The sequence below is a fragment of the Ranitomeya imitator genome, chromosome 1, assembly GCF_032444005.1.
Source record: "Ranitomeya imitator isolate aRanImi1 chromosome 1, aRanImi1.pri, whole genome shotgun sequence".
NCBI classification, from domain to species: Eukaryota; Metazoa; Chordata; class Amphibia; order Anura; family Dendrobatidae; genus Ranitomeya; species Ranitomeya imitator.
In genome coordinates this window covers 723,806,492-723,825,635 of record NC_091282.1, presented here as the reverse complement: position 1 = coordinate 723,825,635, position 19,144 = coordinate 723,806,492, and the positions used below count along the sequence as shown (strand labels likewise).

General features: G+C 39.6%; 1 protein-coding gene across 1 annotated transcript in view; it reads left to right on the top strand.

Moving 5' to 3' along the window:
* The window catches only part of LOC138644077 (cytosolic phospholipase A2 delta-like), a 70,646-nt gene extending 52,365 nt beyond the window's left edge, over positions 1-18,281 (top strand). Inside the window, exons 15-20 of the mRNA XM_069732526.1 lie at positions 1,439-1,576; positions 5,606-5,713; positions 9,977-10,183; positions 13,564-13,730; positions 15,012-15,198; positions 17,501-18,281. Of these exons, the coding sequence (XP_069588627.1) occupies positions 1,439-1,576; positions 5,606-5,713; positions 9,977-10,183; positions 13,564-13,730; positions 15,012-15,198; positions 17,501-17,715 (1,022 nt within the window). The 3' untranslated portion in view covers positions 17,716-18,281. The remainder of the gene's footprint in view (positions 1-1,438; positions 1,577-5,605; positions 5,714-9,976; positions 10,184-13,563; positions 13,731-15,011; positions 15,199-17,500) is intronic.
* The last annotated feature ends 863 nt before the right edge of the window (positions 18,282-19,144 follow it).

The window sequence follows — 19,144 nt, the reverse complement described above, 5'->3', positions numbered from 1 at the left end:
CTAGACTCCTGATCTTTAATGATGGAGGGGGTCAATATGTCTCTATCCTTTTGAATTGGAAGCGAGTAGGTCTGTAATGGAGTCATGGAAATTGGTTGTTGGCCATCTCATATGTATGCTCAGTTTTATATGTAAAAATGCATTTCCAGCTGCCCAAAGAGGATCTCTCTTCCACCCCCTTGTTGTAGACATAAAAAAAAAAATGAAATGTACTCTCTTCATAAAGCTATGTTCAGTGGGATTGCCTGTTTCATAGTTTAAAAGATGAAGACACAAAAGAGAATAGTAAAACCAAAAACACTCAGTTTGAAAAAATGTTGCAGTAATCCGCAAGTGCTAGTAAAAGATGTAAAAAACAGGGTATTTGGTTGATACGTCTTTTGCAAAAAATGTATACTAAGCTGCTCTACCAATCTTCACGGTATACCCTTATCAGAGCAGTCCTAACTAATGTATGCAATCCCTATCTCATGTATTTAAAAACCTGATCATCTGTATATAACCTGTGTGAACAGGGTTCAGAGAGGAAAAATCCATGTGTGCATACAGGGTAGAACAGCTTTTGTGCAGATAGCCCAAGAGGAGTGGTGGAACTCCCCAGTCTTGTAGACACAAGAGAACAATTATGGAAACAGGAACACATGGGTATACCGTGAAGATTGGTAGAGCAGCTTAGTATACATTTTTTGCAAAAGACGTATCAACCAAATACCCTGTTTTTTACATCTTTTACTAGCACTTGCGGATTACTGCAACATTTTTTCAAACTGAGTGTTTTTGGTTTTACTATTCTCTTTTGTGTCTTCAGGTTTCTTGGTGGTGTGTGAACATGATCATACAGACTTGTTCACTGTGCAAGTAGCCCATGTGTTCCTGTTTCCATAGTTTAAAAGGTGCCTAATAATAACAAGGATTTTATTTATATAACACCAACATATTTTGCTGCAATTTTACAGACCAGATTCTGGGGAACCTGTAGGAAGGAAGAACAAAAAACGATTAGATTAAGGAGATGAGGTGCTAGGACAGTCTTTAAAGATGTGTTTTTAGAGCATACTTAAAATTGTGGATAACTGGATTGTCTGGGATAGTGCATTCACGAATACTGGCGCAGCACAAGAGAAGTCCTGGAGACGGGAGTGGGATATTTGGAGTATGGTGGATGTTAATCTTAGATAATTAGCAGAATGGGGAGCACAGGTAGGGTGGTAGACAGGTATGATTGAGGAGATGTAGGATGGTGCAGCATTATTGAGAGCATTGTAGGCAAGAGAGATAAGTTATATTTTATTCTACAGTAGATGGGTAACCAGTGCAATGACTGGCATCAGTGTAGCTGCTGGACACAATCTCCCCTTCAAGTCAAGCATAATAGTATTTGAATATTAGTTATGACATAAATTCACTGTATATCCGTTATCATATGTACTGTTCACAGAGTGGTGTGAGTTCTCACCCTACGAAGTAGGACTGCTCAAGTATGGAGCCTTCATCCGATCAGAAGATTTTGGCAGTGAGTTCTTTATGGGAAGGCGGACAAAGGCACTTCCAGAGTCTAGAATCTGTTACATGCAGGGTAAGACATCTTTTGAAATGTGTTATATGCACAAACATTGCATTACACTTATTAGTAAATATGTATTTATGTATTAAAGCAGCACTGTGATAATGCTGCCTGGCTCATTGTCACTGTGGTAGGTAGCAAAATGGAACTGCATATGGTGTATAATTTATATCTGTTAAATTGGGCAAAGAAAAGCATAATCACTATAATGTATTCACCATAGTGTGCAACATTGCCAGTGCTTAACTAATTGTCAGGACTTATTGCAAACACGGATAATGACAAAATTATTATGATTTTAAAATCCTATTCATTTCCATCACTCAGTACATACTGTATTTTCAGACTATAAGACATACCGGACCATAAGACGCACCTAGGTTTTAGAGGTGGGAAATAGAAAACAAATGAAGCAAAAAATGTGGTCAGAACACACTGTTATGGGGGTGGGGGGTCTTCGTCTGACATTGTTATAAAGGTAATGTCGCCCAATTCTGTACTAATATCCCGCACCCTGGTATATGTCCCCATCCTGGTATAAACCCTACATCCTGCCTGTTATACATGGCCCCCTCTCCCAATTCTGCTGTACATGGCCCCCATCCAGCTGCCCACATAAAAAATAAAAAAATAAACAATTCTACTCACTTCCCTCTGCTGCCTCGCAGCGTGGCATCCTGTTCTCATGCCAGCAGCTGATTTTAGCATGTAACAGCATATGATATCACTGCCATGCGCCCCCACATGCTGAGGTCAGCTGCCAGAATATTCACTGCTCCCCACGCCTGGGACTATGGGAGTAGAGAGCAGTGAATATTCATCTTCTTTAATAGAGGGCACACTGTTAGCCTGCTGTGACTTGGCGATCACATGTGACAACTATTAATGAGAATGAATATTCACTGTTCTCCTCTCCCATAGTCCCAGGTGTGGGGGAGCAGTGAATATTAATTCTCTTTAATAGCAGGCACACTTGATCCCCCAGCAGCTGCAGCTAACAGTGTGCCTGCTAGTAAAGAAAATGAATATTCACTGCTCTCCACTCACATAGCCCCTACCATCTCTCGGCGCCGGCTTCAGTGCATAGAGGTGTGAGGCACTATGGGTGTGGAGAGCAGTGAATATTTTCTTTACCAGCGGGCACACTTGTTAGCTGCAGCAGCCAGCTCTTCTCTCCTGTGACCTGCTCCTCCAACGCTCCACCACCACAGCCACAGCAGGTACATCTGGATTATAAGACGTACCCCACATTTTTCCTCCAAAATTTGATGGGCAAAGTGTGTCTTATAGTCCAAAAAATACGGTTCTGTTGAAATACAGAAGAGTAGTGATGATCGAGTGTACTCGTTGCTCGAGTTTTCCTGAGCACGCTTGGGTGACCTCCGAGTATTTATGACTGCTCGGAGATTTAGTTTTCATAGCGGCAGCTGAATGATTTAAAGCTACTAGCCAGGCTGAGTACATGTGGGGGTTGCCTGGTTGCTAGGGAATCCCCACATGTAATCAAGCAGGCTAGTAGCTGTAAATCATTCAGCTGCCATGATGAAAACTAACCACCCGAGTGTGCTCAGGAAAACCCGAGCAACGAGTACACTCGCTCATCACTACAGAAGAGTACTAATGTATAATATAAAAGATAGAGACAGTACTGTGCAAAATGTTTTAGGCTCATGTAGAAAAATGCAGCAAAGTAAGAATGCTTGCAAAAAAATAGATACTAAATGGTTTATTTTTATTGCTTAATAAAATGCAAAGTGAAAAAGAACAAAAGAGAAATCTAAATCACATTAATATGTGTTGTGACCGCCCTTTGCCTTCAAAACAGCATCAGTTCTAGGTACTTGCACAGTTTTTGAAGGAACTCTGCAGGTTGTTCCATATATCTTGGAGAAGCAACCACAGATCTTCTCTGAATGTCTCTTGTGCAAATCTTTCATGTAATATCGGACAGACTGGATGATGATGAGATCAGGGCTCTGTGAGGGCCAAATCATTACTTCCAGGACTCCTTCATTACACTGATGATGGCTCTTAATTATATTATCTGAATGTTTTGGGTCATTGTCCTGCTGTAAAATAAATTTGGAACCAATCAGACGGATCCCTAATGGGAGTGAATGATAGATAATTATCTCCCTAAATTACTTTGCATTGAGAACATCATTAATCTGGACCAAATTCTCAACTATTTACTGAAGTACAGTCACAAACTTGCATGGACCCTTCACTATGCTTCACTCTTCCTGTAGACACTAGTTATTGGACAGGTTTTCAAGTGTCCGAAAAACTGCCTTCTGTTGTAGCCAAATATCTCACATTTTGACTTATCAGTCGAGAGAGCCTGCTGACATTTTTCTGCCCAGTTCCTATGATTTCATGCATTGTTGAGTCACTTGGTCTTGTTTCCATGTAAAAGTTTTGGTCTTTGGTCAATTCCTCCATGAAGACCACTTCTGGCCAGACTTCTCTGTACACTAGATGGATTTAGCTGGGCACAACTGGTATCTTCCAGTTCTGAGTTGATGGCACTGCTTGACATCTTTTGATTTCAAAGGAAAGTATAGTAAGGATGCATCTTTCATCTAATGCACTAAGTTTCCTTGGCGAATCACTGCCTCTATGGTCCTAATCATTGCCCATTTCTTAGTATTACATGATGGATAAATGTCTGTACCATCAGAGAGGCATCTGATTGGGTCCAAATTTATTCTATAAGCTGAACACCAACCCCAAACATTCAGCCAATGTCATTAAGAACAGTCTTCAGTGAAAAAAAACAAGAAGTCCTGTAAGTGATGTTAATTGATAAACACTTCTGTTTTTCAAAGCACTTTTACTTTGCAGGATTTTTTTCACACCTGCCTAAAATTTTTGCACAGTTACTATACGCAGTAGCAGTTATGACTAATGCTTGCCTTTATTGCAGTGCAGCTTATATACTATGTACAACTCATTCCGCTGATATATATACAAGCTGCATCAGCTTTTATTGTAACCATTTGTACTTTTATAGTTCTTGTATAACTCTTTTAATAAAAAGTTCCATACAAAATACATAATATAAAAGAACAATAAAAAGTACAATCAACTTAATGGCTAAAATGGTACAGAGGTGGAGAGGACCCTGAATAGCAGGACTCTGTTATCATCTCTTCCCGCTTTCCCATGTAGACTGAGGATCAAAGCTGCTTATTGAGTTGTGTAGTTGAGGCTGGATGGAAGAGTTTGTTTTTCTAGTTGATTTTTACAAATTTATATGGTGGCAGAAAATCTGACATGTTTGGGTAGTGAGCTCCAGAAAAAATTAGAGATGCACAAGAGAAATCCTTACGACCATGGTGGAAGATGACAAGCGAAGATCAATGATCTTTCATGGACTGAAGATTACTGGTGAGTAGGTTTTGGGAACAAAGTTGTCAACCCCATATCAGTGGTCCCAGGTTGCTGCATAAAGGACACGAAAAGGTTTACTGATTACCCAGACGAGAAGCAATCCTCCACTCTCAGACCTGTGTTCTCCACCGGTCTAATACATTATCACAAGACAGCTGCAGCTAATCAGTGGCCTCTGATCGTCTGCAGCCTTCACGGGATTGTACATACAACATAATTTCATCAGTGTGCTGGCTCTGATTCTCATCCCTTTTGGGCCATTGTATCTATTTTAATCATTTCTGTTTTTTCTCATTTGCGAAAAACATGACTGAAGTTTTCCAAGCACCACTCAGGATTAGTCTGTGAAAAATGACTGCACACTATTGTATATCAGATGGCATACATGTGAAGGGCCACACAAAAAAAAATATTTGCGTGAATGGGCAAAGTTGATCCATAAATTGGAGAACAGTCAGATGTGGCTTTTTTTGTTGCAGACCTGTAATCCACAAAGAGAAGAGAAAACAAACAAAAATAGGCATTTTAAAAAGCTTGTAGGGTACAGTAATAATAATTAAAAAGTGTAGAATGTATATGACACATGTGAATATAAGCTTAGTTGATGTGCACTGCTGTAATGCTTTGTTTGTTCCTCTCTTTGGTCAGGATTATGGAGTAACATCTTTTCAATAAACCTGATGGACGCCTGGTATGCAGCTGTGAGCTCTGAAAATTTCTGGCACACATTTACTAGGGATGCTGTGCACGAACTGGGTGAGTATGCGCTTTCTTAGAAAATAAGCATTCAAATTGTTTACCGATCACACGGAATTAATTGGTTATTATGTAGTCTATGTTTAGCTCTGCCACCGCACTTATGGCCTCACAAAGTATTGCCATAGGGTTCTATGTATGCAACATGTCCATTTTTTTGTGTTAGTGTTTGACCCATTATAAAACCTTGCGACATATCTGGGTATATCTGCCAAACCAAGGGCACCCATCTATACACGGCATTGCTCTGTAGATGCTAATTAGTGAAGTGTATAGATCTGGTTGTGTGGTAAGATGCCTCACACCCCTCCACAACATCCGCCATATGTTTATGGCAGGCTCATGCACCTACAGTATACAGCGAGCTCAGGAGCTGAGGCCGGTCCATGCAGCGCCGGTGCTGGCTGTGTTTTACTGAGAGTAAGGCCGGGGTCACACTAGCAGTATTTGGTCAGTATTTTACATCAGTATCTGTAAGCCAAAACCAGGAGTGGGTGATAAATACAGAAGCGGTGCAAATGTTTCTATTATACTTTTCCTCTAATTGTTCCACTCCTGGTTTTGGCTTACAGATACTGATGTAAAATACTGACCAAATACTGCTAGTGTGACCCCGGCCTAACTGCTGAGATTGGTGCTAGCTACAATTACAATTAGGCCGGCGTCACACTCGGCGTAGGGAAATACGGTCCGTATTTTACAGGCGTAATGCGCAGAAATGATCCCAAAACAGTGTTCCGTATGTCATCCGTAGGCAGGGTGTGTCTGCGTATTATATATATTTATATTTCATGCAGCGCTAGATAGCAGAAAAGCCGGTAATTCAATTGCCGGCTTTTGCTATCTCCTTATCAAACCCGACAGGATATGAGACATGGTTTACATACAATAAACCATTTCATATCCCTTATAATTTTACAGTCAGGAGCCTGCTAATGCAGCTATGCTCCTGACTGTAAAATTATTTAACCCCTTCAGATAGATTTACAGCGTGGGACGTGACTGTGTGCCGGAAAGGTATGGGATATTGTTGCTTTTTTATTTTTGTTCTTTTACAGAACGAGTGTCTTCAGGTGGATTAAGTGTATAATAAAGATTTTACAACCCCATGTGTGTTTTTATTTCAATAAAATACTTTATTCTTAATGTGTGTGTGTGTGTATTATTAACCCTTTAATAATATTGGATTAATAATAGGTGTCTCATTGACACCTCTCCATTATTAACCAGGCTTAATGTCAGCTTACAATAGCAAGGTGACATTAACCCTTTATTACCCCATATCCCACAGCTACAGGGGAGTGGGAAGAGAGTGGCTAAGTGCAGGAATAGGCGCATCTTACAGATGTGCCTTTTCTGGGGTGCCTGGGGCAGATGTTTTTAGCCAAGGGGTGCCTATAACCATGGTCCCTCTCCAGGCTATTAATATCTGTCCTCAGTCACTGGCTTTCCCACTCTGGCGGAGAAAATTGCGCAGGAGCCCACACCAGTTTTTTTCCGTGATTTAACCCTGTATTTTAACAGCTAGAGCCCCCAAATTTTGCACACAGACTCTACTAACATTATTAGTGAGGAATGTTTAAAAAATAAGGGATATGAAATGGTTTACTGTATGTAAAACACATCTCATATTCTGTCGGGTTTGATAAGGAGATAGCAAAAGCCGGCAATTGAATTACCGGCTTTTCTGCTATCTAGCGCTGTATGAAATATAAATATATATATACATACACACCTACCTATACTATGTGTAGACATTTATTTGATCTATTCTATTCTAACCTGTCAGTGTGTGTGATTTTACTGTACACCGACCGCACTGCATTGCCGGCTTTTCTATAGAACACCACTGCGTATTTCTTGCAAGTCACACTGCTGGTCCGTGTGTAATCCGTATTTTTCTCGCCCCCATAGACTTTTATTGGCGGATTTTTTGCGCAATACGCTGACAAAAGCAGCATGCTGCAATTTTCTACGCCCGTAAAATACGGCAGAGAAATATACGGCAGATAGGAGCTGCCCCATAGAAAATCATTGGTCCGTGTGCAATGCGTAGTTTTTGCGCCTCTCATACGTCCGTAAAACTCTCTAGTGTGACGCCGGTCTTAACAGGGGTATTTAAAGGATTAAACTGTTGTGACAGCAGCATCTAAGAGGTAGTGGTGAGGTCTGTTCTGACATCTATTAGCTCCCTGCAATGCAACCGTGGGGTGCCAAAAGGGTTATCATAGCAGCTAAGAGCTTATTTAAGGCTCCAGTGGCAGCCAGGTAAGGACGTCTATGAAGCCCAGTTCATAGAAACTTGTATTTAGGCTATTGATTCCAATACCCCGGTATTGCTATGTATTGCATCTCTTAGAGGGTTAATAATAAAAAAAGTGAGAGATATGTAGCAAAATAAAAATATATATATTTGAAAAAAATTACAGTTATTAAAAACAATGCTTTGTTAAAAAAATAACAACCTTAATTAATCTTCTGGAGCATAATTTTTAGTAACTGTAAATTATAAAACTATTTATTTCCACGTTTTTTGCTTAGTTAAATGTATTCTTTATGGTGACACAACCCCTTTTCGTTGCGCTATGTTCCCACAATGAGTTTTTGCTGAGTTTTTGATGCTGCAGAATTTCTGCACCATTTCTACACCTATTATGTAAATTAGGTAACTTTCATTTTTGCGCGCATTCTTTTAAAATGCATTTATGTCATGTTTTTTACACTGCACGAAAATCTGCACATAAAACTTAACGTAACTGTAAGAGAAATTGACATTAAGCGGATTTGAAGCACGCACTGCAGGTCAATTTACATGGAGTAAAAAAAAAAAGCATAGTTGGCATAAGATTTCTATAAATCCTATTCACTTTGCTGGTACTATAAGACGTTGCGTTTTTGATGCAGCAAATATATGCAGCGTAAAAAATGGACTAAAACCTCATCATGGGAATCGTAGACTTACTGTGTGTGTGCGTGCGCACACCTCCTAACAGAATATAGCAAGTGTGAACAGGCGCTAGCTGCCATGACTACAATATACATACAAAAGCATACAGTAGCACTTTGCATAAATTGGCCAAGAAAAGTACACCTTGTCATGGCTGGTGGGCTCATATGAATTGACCAATTTGTGCACTAAGTACCTTAAAGTATATATTGTATATAGCAGTAATATCGTCTAAATTTCATATATTATATGTTCGTGTCATCTCGGTGCTTACAGAGACCGCTGTTTTCTTGTGTGTGTATATGTACGCATAATATATATTTTTATATATAAATATATCACCATAACCACACTGACTCTTAGAAAAAAATTTACCAGGTAATTTTTACCATATTTTCGTAAAAACAACAGCAGTACTGTGCTATACTGACATTTTTTTAGTCCATTATATGGTAGTATATATAGGGCTCATTCAAATTCAACAACACTTTGCTTCACAAAAAAAACTTCTTCCGGCTATATAGGCAGATAGAAAAATATAAAAGTTATGGCTTTGGGAAAGGTAGAAGAAAAAAAAAAAAGTAAAAATTGTCAGTGTCTCCAAGGGACTAACACAGCTTATTGGAATTAAGTTTCAAAGAAATAAAAGTTGATGTTGAATTGATTCCCTAAGAAGCTACAGTCTGCATACTTTTATTATTATTATTTATTGTTATAGCGCCATTTATTCCATGGTGCTTTACATGTGAGGAGGGGTATACATAATAAAAACAAGTACAATAATCTTAAACAATACAAGTTATAACTGGTACAGGAGGAGAGAGGACCCTGCCCGCGAGGGCTCACAATCTACAAGGGATGGGTGAGCATACAGTAGGTGAGGGTAGAGATGGTCATGCAGCGGTTTGGTCGATCGGTGGTTACTGCAGGTTGTAGGCTTGTCTGAAGAGGTGGGTCTTCAGGTTCTTTTTGAAGGTTTCGATGGTAGGCGAGAGTCTGATGTGTTGTGGTAGAGGGTTCCAGAGTAGGGGTGATACGCGAGAGAAATCTTGTATACGATTGTGGGAAGAAGAGATAAGAGGGGAGTAGAGTAGGAGATCTTGTGAGGATCGGAGGTTGCGGGTAGGTAAGTACCGGGAGACGAGGTCACAGATGTATGGAGGACACAGGTTGTGGATGGCTTTGTACTTACTTACTTACCATAATGTATCCATCGTACTGACTGTACAATGTGGTTGGGGTCGAGCTCAGTCCATTTGCAGCCTTCTCTGGATCGCTCAATGTTTCGTTTTTTTTATTTGTTGTTGTCTAAACAGATGACGATGTAGAACAAGATTTGAGGAGGAGGAGGTTATCATCGTCAGGTCTGTCCACACGTCTTGTTGAACCAACAAATAAATTCAACCGTACAATCCGAGACATTTTAACTAGTCGTCCTCTTGATGGGGAGCATCACAATTTTATGAAAGGATTGCAGATGCATAAAGAGTATTCCACGCATGAAGGATTCTCTACATTTGATGGTAAGTGAAGGATATTTACTTTTACTGAGAATGTGTCCAGAAGAGTTAATGTCTGCATATTGTCCAATCGGAGCCAAATCTTACAAGGGAGCAGGCCTCAGCAGGCTTATCCAATACTTAGTTAGTACCCCCCCTTTTTCGTTAGTAATGAAGGAAACAATTCGGAAACCAAGACCACATCAATGTAATTTATTGCGAAGGATAAAAGTCAGATTGAATTCCTGATTCAAAGTCCCCAAAGATGTTGACCCAACTTTCCTATGTCAGTGCAAATATATATTTGTGATGTTCAGACAATTACATAAATTTTGTACCTCCTTGGCAATGGTGGATGATTAACGTCCAATATAATAAATACAGCCTCCCCCCTTCTTAGAGTGTTGCCTCTTTTCATTTTCTATGTTTTTATTATCTGGTTTTCTTTGTGTGCTATTTTCACGGAATCAAAATAGTTTTAACGGGTTTAAGATTCTTTGATGTGCTCATGACTGATATATATATCATTCATCTAATGTGTTCATATGCGATCAGCCCTTGTAGGACTAAAACACTGTATGTATGTTTTGAATTAAAAAAAAAACAAAAACAACCCTTCCGACATTCCAGTTTTCCCCAATAAAAAAAATATAGCTTAATCTGGGGGAAAAAAAAATAACTTAAAAAGTCACATTTGTAATTTGGCTTTGATTCATCAAGACCGGCAATCTTCGAGGTGGTCTTAAAAGGCTTGCACGCTCCACCCCACCACCTCATTAATGATTTAGCATTAGTTTTATGATGACACAATAAAGACATCATAGCAGAACACAACCTATAAATGTATACTTGGAATATTATGCTGTATTTGCTTAAACAGTATGCATTTTTTTAATGAAAAATCTGAATTTTGTATAGGCTGGTCTATGAAATGTACCGTATATTGCTAATTTGACTTTAATGAAGTTTACTCTGCTCTTTAGATAAATTCTACCCCAAAAAATAACTGCTTGTACCATAAGTGATATCACATAATCTTTATTAGATAAAAGATTTATTAGATTTATTAGAAGAAACATGATAAAAACATTGAAAAATAGTAAGGATTACATTTAAAAAGGTACTAAAGAAGATACAAAAAGATGTAAATAATACATCCAAAATGGGCAAGAGATGTATACACAAGTTTTATGAGAATGCAGCCAAAAATATACAGTATATCTGAACACAAGACAAAAAATATGCCTACTGTATAATAATCAGTTGGTATGGTCACATAATCTATATTAGTTGTCCAAACAAGTCCACCTGATAGCTATTACTAGAAAATAACATAACCAAGAGCTGCCTGAAGGTAACTGATGTGTCACCCATACTTAAGTGAAAAGTAGACTGTATATCACATGGATGTAAAAAGGTATTTCTGGCTTTATACCATAATATATATATTAAGCATATATCCACTACAGTTGTGCTCAAAAGTTTACACACCCCGGCAGAATATTTGCTTTCTTGGCCTTTTTTTCAGCGATTATGAATGATATCTCCAAAACCTTTTCTTCACTCATGGTTAGTGGTTGGTGAAGCCATTTATTGTCAAACTACTGTGTTTTCTCTTTTTAAATCATAATGACAACCCAAAACATTCAAATGACCCTGATCAAAAGTTCACATACCCCATTTCTTAGTACCGTTTATTGCCCCCTCTAACATCAATGACAGCTTTAAGTCTTTTGTGGTAGTTGTGGATGAGGTTCTTTATTTTCTCAGATAGTAAATTTGACCACTCTTCTTGGCAAAAAACCTCCAGTTCCTGTAAATTCCTGGGCTGTCTAGCATGAATTGCGCTCTTGAGATCTCCCCAGAGTGGCTCAATGATATTGAGGTCAGGAGAAGGAGATGGCCACTCCAGAACCTTCACTTTGTTCTGCTGTAGCCAATGACAGGTCAACTTGGCCTTGTGTTTTGGATCATTGTTATGTTGGAATGTCCAAGTACGTCCCATGCGAAGCTTCTGGGCTGACGAGTGCAAATTTGCCTCCAGTATTTGCTGATAACATGTTGCATTCATTTTTCCTTCAACTTTGACCGATTTTTCTGTGCCTTTGTAGCTCACACATCCCCAAAACATCAGCGATCCACCTCCATGCTTTACAGTAGGAATGGTGTTCCTTTCATCATAGGCCTTGTTGACCTCTCTCAAAATGTAATGCTTATAGTTGTGGCCAAAAAGTTCAATTTTGGTCTCATCACTCCAAATTACCTTGTTACAGTTTTGAAGCTTGTCTTTGTGCTGTTTTGCGTATTGTAAGCGCAATGATACTTGGTGGCATTTGCACAGTAATGGCTTACTTCTGGTGACTCGACCATGCAGCCAATTTTTCTTCAAGTGCCTCCTTATTGTGCATCTTGAAACAGCCACACAGCTAGTTTTCAGAGATTCCCGTATTTCAGCTGATGTTATTTGTGGGATTTTCTTTGCATCCCAAACAATTTTCCTGGCAGTTGTGGCCAACATTTTTGTTGATCTACCTGACCGTGGTTTTGTTTTTATAGAGCCCCTGATTTTCCATTTGTTAATCACAGTTTGAACGCTGCCAACTGGCATTATCAGTTCCTTGGATGTCTTTTTGTATACCTTTCCTGTTTTATACAGTTCAACTACTTTTTCCCATAAATCTGTTGACAATTCTTTTGCTTTCCCCATGACTCACAATCCAGAAACGTCAGTGGCTGGATGAAAGATGCAAGAGTCTGTCTGGATCCCAGAAACTCAGCTTTCATGCGCACACACTGATTACAAGCAAACAGGTCACAGGTTAGGATGTTATCTTTAGTAGCAATTCAAACCCATTTGTGTCAACTTCTGTGCATGTTATCAGGCCAAAATCCCCAGGGTATGTGAACTTTTGATCAGGGTCATTTGGATGTTTTGGGTTATGATTTAAAAAGAGAAAGCACAGTAGTTTGACAATAAATGGCTTCACTAACCACTAACCATGATTGGAGAAAAAGTTTTGGTGTTATCATTCATATGCTCTGGAAAAAAAGGCCAAAAAAGTAAAAATTCTGCCAGGGTATGTAAACGTTTGAGCACCACTGTATATTTGCAAAGTATAAAAATATATATAAATGTGGCTGAGAAGTCTGTAGAACACCTTCAGGCGGTGACCAATAAAAAGACAATGGTAATAATGTATAAGCAGACCGGATCATGCGTGTTCTGCACCTCCACATTAACTATATAATAGACACTAAATATGTATTGTATAAAAACCCATGATGCTGTAGCTTTGCCCCCTACGCGTGTTTCGCCATGGCTTCTTCAAAGGGGCGATGGATAGGCCAGTCTATGAAAAGTGTGTTGCTGATTTGACTTTAATGAAGATTGTTCTGCTATTTAGATACAGAACTGGATAACTCTCCAAACTATCTGACACCATCTGCTGAAGAGCTTTGCCTTGTAGATAGTGCATACTACATTAATGCCAGCTTTCCTCCACTGCTCCGGGAAGACCGCAAAGTTGACGTCCTACTGTCATTTGACTATGGATTATCAGACAGGTTTAAGGTAAGTAGAGAAGGACAAGCTTTCAATTGCTAGTAAAATACTTATTGTAGACCCGTAGAATCCAGAATGTACCTGTGTCGGACTAATTCTTGACGATCTCACATTAGATAATTCCTATTTAAGGTGTCTCTGTAAAAAGATAAAGGGGTTTTAAACAAGGGTAACTACTAGATGCACATAATGGTAATTGGTACCAGAAAGACTTTGCTGGGTCGTATGCCGTTTTTGATCTTCATCTGAAAAATCCTTTGTGAGAATTATTCTGAGATGTTATATGTCAGATTTTCCTTGCCAATCATTAGTCATTCAGACTGTTGTAAGCATTGTCGTTTTGGGAGAAAAGCTGCCATCTGCCGACGATATTTTCAGATGCATGCCAGCAGTGTACATCCACCCCTCTTATAAAATCTGGTTGTTATAATTTCCTATTTTAATCATATTGGGCATCATCTAGTACATTGGACAACGTCTTCATCTGCAGAGTGGGAGCATTAGGGTGTTTTCACATTGCGTTCTTGCTCACATTCATTGGTCCCGTTGGTTGTCACATCCGAACCCTTCCAAAAATGGAATTCATGCATATGTGCCGACGGGGACATAGGCTATAATGGGGCCGACGGTCCACGTGTGCTCTGCATTATTGTCGAGCATATATGCCTACTGGAGGTGGACACTCAGACCCAGACTACTACGTCTGGGTGTTCGCCCGAAAATAATGCATTTCAGAGTGCATGTAGCTCTGTCAGCACCATTATAGTCTATGGCCCGTCAGCAAATACGTCCAAATCCTGTTTTGCGGAGGGGGCGTTTGAATGCAAGTCCTGACGGGACCCACAAATATGAGCAATGTGATAGGGACCTTAGCAATTTCAAGAGGAAATGACAGAAGCGCATAACCGACATAAGTAGAACAGCAAAATATGAATTTTAGGATTTTTTATTTTTAGAATTGATAAGGCAGAAATAATAGGGTGAGTTACATCCAAATGAATAGATAGATATTTCTTGAAAAAGGTCATGATGGGCCAAAACGTTAAACCTATTATGTGTATAGGAAAAACATATTAATTAAAGTACACTGAATAAAAATAATCAAACTGATGTCTATGCATATAAAGTAACCTCATTCCGCAATTTATATACAACAATGTGAAGGAAAACTAGGTAATGCAGATCTACATAAGGTGTCCTATAGATCCATTGGTTTCCACTGTAAAGAGATAGTATGTGACCAGCATTGCTGTATTATTATATAGACTTCTCAAATTCCTTTCATTTCAGTCTGTGCAACGGACCAAGGAGTACTGCATTGATCATAATATCTGCTTTCCTAATGTCGAAGTGCGTGAGGAGGACAAAGCAAATCCAAAGGAATGTTACGTCTTCCAAAACTGTGGAAACCCCAAGTGTCCCACTATTGTGCATTTTCCTCTGGTAAATGACACGTTTAAGCTCTTTAAACATCCAGGTACGTTACTGCGGCTCCATGAATACGTATCAGCGATATTCCTTGAAAAAAATAAGTTTTAGGATCATCAGCTAAATCAGATGTAGGACCAGGGCCGGCTCTAGGTTCTTGTGGGCCACGGGCAAAAGAGTCTCAGTGGGCCCATTTAACACATACCACAATTCATAATGCACGGATACGGCAGAGAAATATAGGTATAATACAATGCCAGAGATTTCACTTACTTATTACATGAGTGATGTCTATTGTACATTCTACAATAGGTCAGAAACCAGAGAGTATAGTCCTCCATACAGTACTATGGGCACCAAATAGTGCTCCATACAGAATAATGAGCCCCATATATTGCTCCATACTGTATAATGGGCAACATATAATGCTCCATACAGTATAATGGGCAACATATAATGCTCCATAAAGAATAATGAGCCCCATATATTGTTCCATTCATAATAGATCCCATATAATATCCCATAGAATAGGCCCCATAGAGTATAATGAGCCCCATATAATGCTCCATACAGTATATGATGGGCCCCATATATATTGATCCACACCCAATGGGCCCCATATAATGCTCCATATATAATGGGCCCCATATGATGCTCCATGATGAGCTTCATACAATGCTCCATATATAATCAACCCCATAAATGACGCTCCATTGTATGATCGGCCCATATAATGTTCCATATATAATAGATCCCATATATGATGCTCCAGTGTATAATGGGCCCCATATTTGATGCTCTATTGTATGATGGGCTCCATGTTTCATGCTCTAGTGTATGATGGGCCCCATATTTGATGCTCCAGTGTATAATGGGCCCCATATATGATGCTCCAGTGTATAATGGGCCCCATATATGATGCTCCAGTGTATCATCAGACCCACATATAATGTTCCATATATGATAGGCCCAATATATGATGCTCTAGTATATAATGGGCCCCATGTATAATGTTCCATATATGATAGGCCCCATATAATGCTCCATATATGATGGACCGATACCTGGTGCTCCAAACATCAAAAAAGAAAAAATGAAATACTCACGTCTCATCTCTGGCCGCTGCTCTGCTCTGACTCCTCAGCTTCGCTGCCTTCTGGCTCTATGCACTGTGACTGCTCAGGTAGAGAGGGCACCGATGTGACGTCATTGTGCCCTGTGACCTGAACGACAAAGTCAGGAGACCTGGAAGACGCTGCAGTGATGGAGATGAGAGAGATGAGTATTACAAGTGTGGGAGCCCAAAACAGGCGGGGGGACCATTAGCAGGTGCCGTCACAGGCACAGACACTGGGCCCCAATAGTGCCGGTGTCCCTAACAGCGAGTGGGCCCCCCTGCTTGCTCAGGGCCCTGGCACTTGCCTGGATGCGCTGGGTGCTGACGCCGGCCCTGTAGGAAGCCTCATGTCAAACACATCTCTGGTTAATTGTCTTAGGAAGAATCCTATTCTTTGTATCTGTTAAACTATAATCATCCCATTATAGTGATGTGGGCCCAGAGACTGCCTGTCTAAACAGTTTAGCTTCACAAGGGATTTGGCATATTGTATTGATATAGAGAGGGACAAGGTGTTAATGGACAGCCTTTCTTTTTTTTTTGAAAATCTGTTTATTAGAGTTTTGTAAAACAGTACAAACCATATACAGTATTTCCAATAGTGATAATACAGTAATGTAACAATATTAAATGATATTGTATCCCCAAATCCCTCCCTCCCTACATAAACCAAAACAAAACCCCCCCAATCTCTGCGTACGCTGGACAGCCTTTAATGTTGCAAACACATGAAGCGTAAAATAAATCTGTCACCATTGCCATTTGCTATGTAATCTGAGAGTAGCAACATGATGTAGCAGCAGAGTCCTGTGATAATCTCCTGCTAAAAAACCCTGATTCCAGCAATCACTTGTTGCAGTTTCAATAAAATCAGTGTTTTTTTAGCAGGAGATTGTTACAGGACTAGTTGTCTTGTGCCATGTATTCCTGCTACTCTGTGTAACCTCACCCACACCACTGATTGCACAGGGTACACAGAAAGCAGCCATAGGCAGAAAGCTGTCAATCAGGGGTGGGGGTAGGAGGACTACATGGCACAAGACAATTAAACTTGTAACGATATAGTTTCCTGCTAATAAAACACTGATTTTATTGAAACTGCAGCAAGCATCACAGTAAGTGACACATTGCTGGAATTAGGGTCTACATTATGCTGTTCATTAATTGCAGATATTTGCTGACAGATTCCCTTTAAAGTATTAGAATATCTACTTTTATTTATTTTTTTTCATAGGGGTTGAACGGCTAACTGATCAAGAGAAAGAAGAAGGAAGAGTGGAGTTGGATGGCAGGTCACCTTACAGGCTGCTTAACCCAACGTACAGTGAGGAAGAGTTTCACAAGCTGATCAATATCACAGAGTACAACGTGGAGAATAACGAGAAGATGATCCTGCAAGCATTGCGCGAGGCCATTACATGCAAGCAGACATGCAAGCCCGGAGATTAGGAAATGTAGTAGATGAAAGTTCCGTGTACTTTTTCCAAGATCCCCAAGTCCTCAACCTATCCAGAGAATTGGGTGCCATGTATCCTGTTAGGAATGGACCAGTTCAGCTGCCACTCCATTCAAAGTGCATAGGACTGGTGGAAAACGCCGAGCACCTGTAGATGAGCGATATGTTTTGAATCTGGGCATGTGTCTGTAATGATATATCCACATGGGGGAAAAATTGCTCTGGGTGGTGTTGCAAATCTGCAACAAAGTCTACATGAGTTACCCACAGACTTCGCCTTCAGCACTGCAAGGAGTGAAATGGACAGAATAAATTGGCATGCTGCAGATTAAAAAGGAGCCGGACAGTACAATGAACATGAAGAGATTTAATTTTTTTTTGTAAAATCTCATTCACTTTGCTTGTAAATACTACATATTTTCTGTTCTAAAACATCTGCAGCTGATCCGCCCCATGTGAGCATACACTATAAAGAAATAGTTTTTGTATTTTGTATTGTTGATAAACTCGTCATATGTGCCAGTATGTGTGTTTTTGAACCAGTAAAATTTGATAAATTAAATAGCTGTTTGTTACAAGTGAATCACTCGTCTGAATGTACAATCTTCACTGTCTATTCTGTTAAGGTTTTTTTTTCCCTTATGTGTCCTAGGTTATATCCTTTATCAATGTAAGAAAATTCATTGAAAGAATTAAAGGGATTATCCCTTTTCAGAAAATATTGGCTCCAGGGTGCAGTTTTGTGCAAAAAAAAAAAATAAACATCTTACTCCCGGTCCAGCGTCGAGTCTCTACCACTGCTTCCATTGTTGACAGCCAATTGGGGAGATGAGCGTGGCAATCCGTCCACACTGGTAGATCCCCTGAAGTCACCGATTTGCTCTTGACGTGACATCAGCGCCAACGCTAGACATTGGGAGTAGCGGGGAAGACTTAATGATGGACCCTGACATGTTTTTTGATACCAAACTGCACCCGGAGATTTCTGCAAACGTGGCTGTACAATATGTTGTGGCCATATACGATTTATTTTTTATACATTTTTAAATATTGTGCTATTTTAATAATGGATGGCTGATGCTTCATGTAATTTACATCGACGTACAAGACATTTTCACATAACATACCAGCCTGCTATATAAGTAATGAAGGAATTTTCCTATGGAAAAAGATTCAAGAAATAACTGGACATTGAAGCAGGAGACACCTACTGTACGTGTTTTATGGATGTTGTTGTCGTAACAAGCCATAAAGTACATACATGGATGGACAGGACATCTACTTACTGTGTGTGGGAACTAGTTTTCCTCATTGCTGCTCAGTGGCTGGATTAGGTAGGAAATTTGATAGTATACCGGTGTATATATATATTGCAAAGTTTCGGTTGTAGTCTAAATCAGTCCTGGTGGGTTGGATTTCACT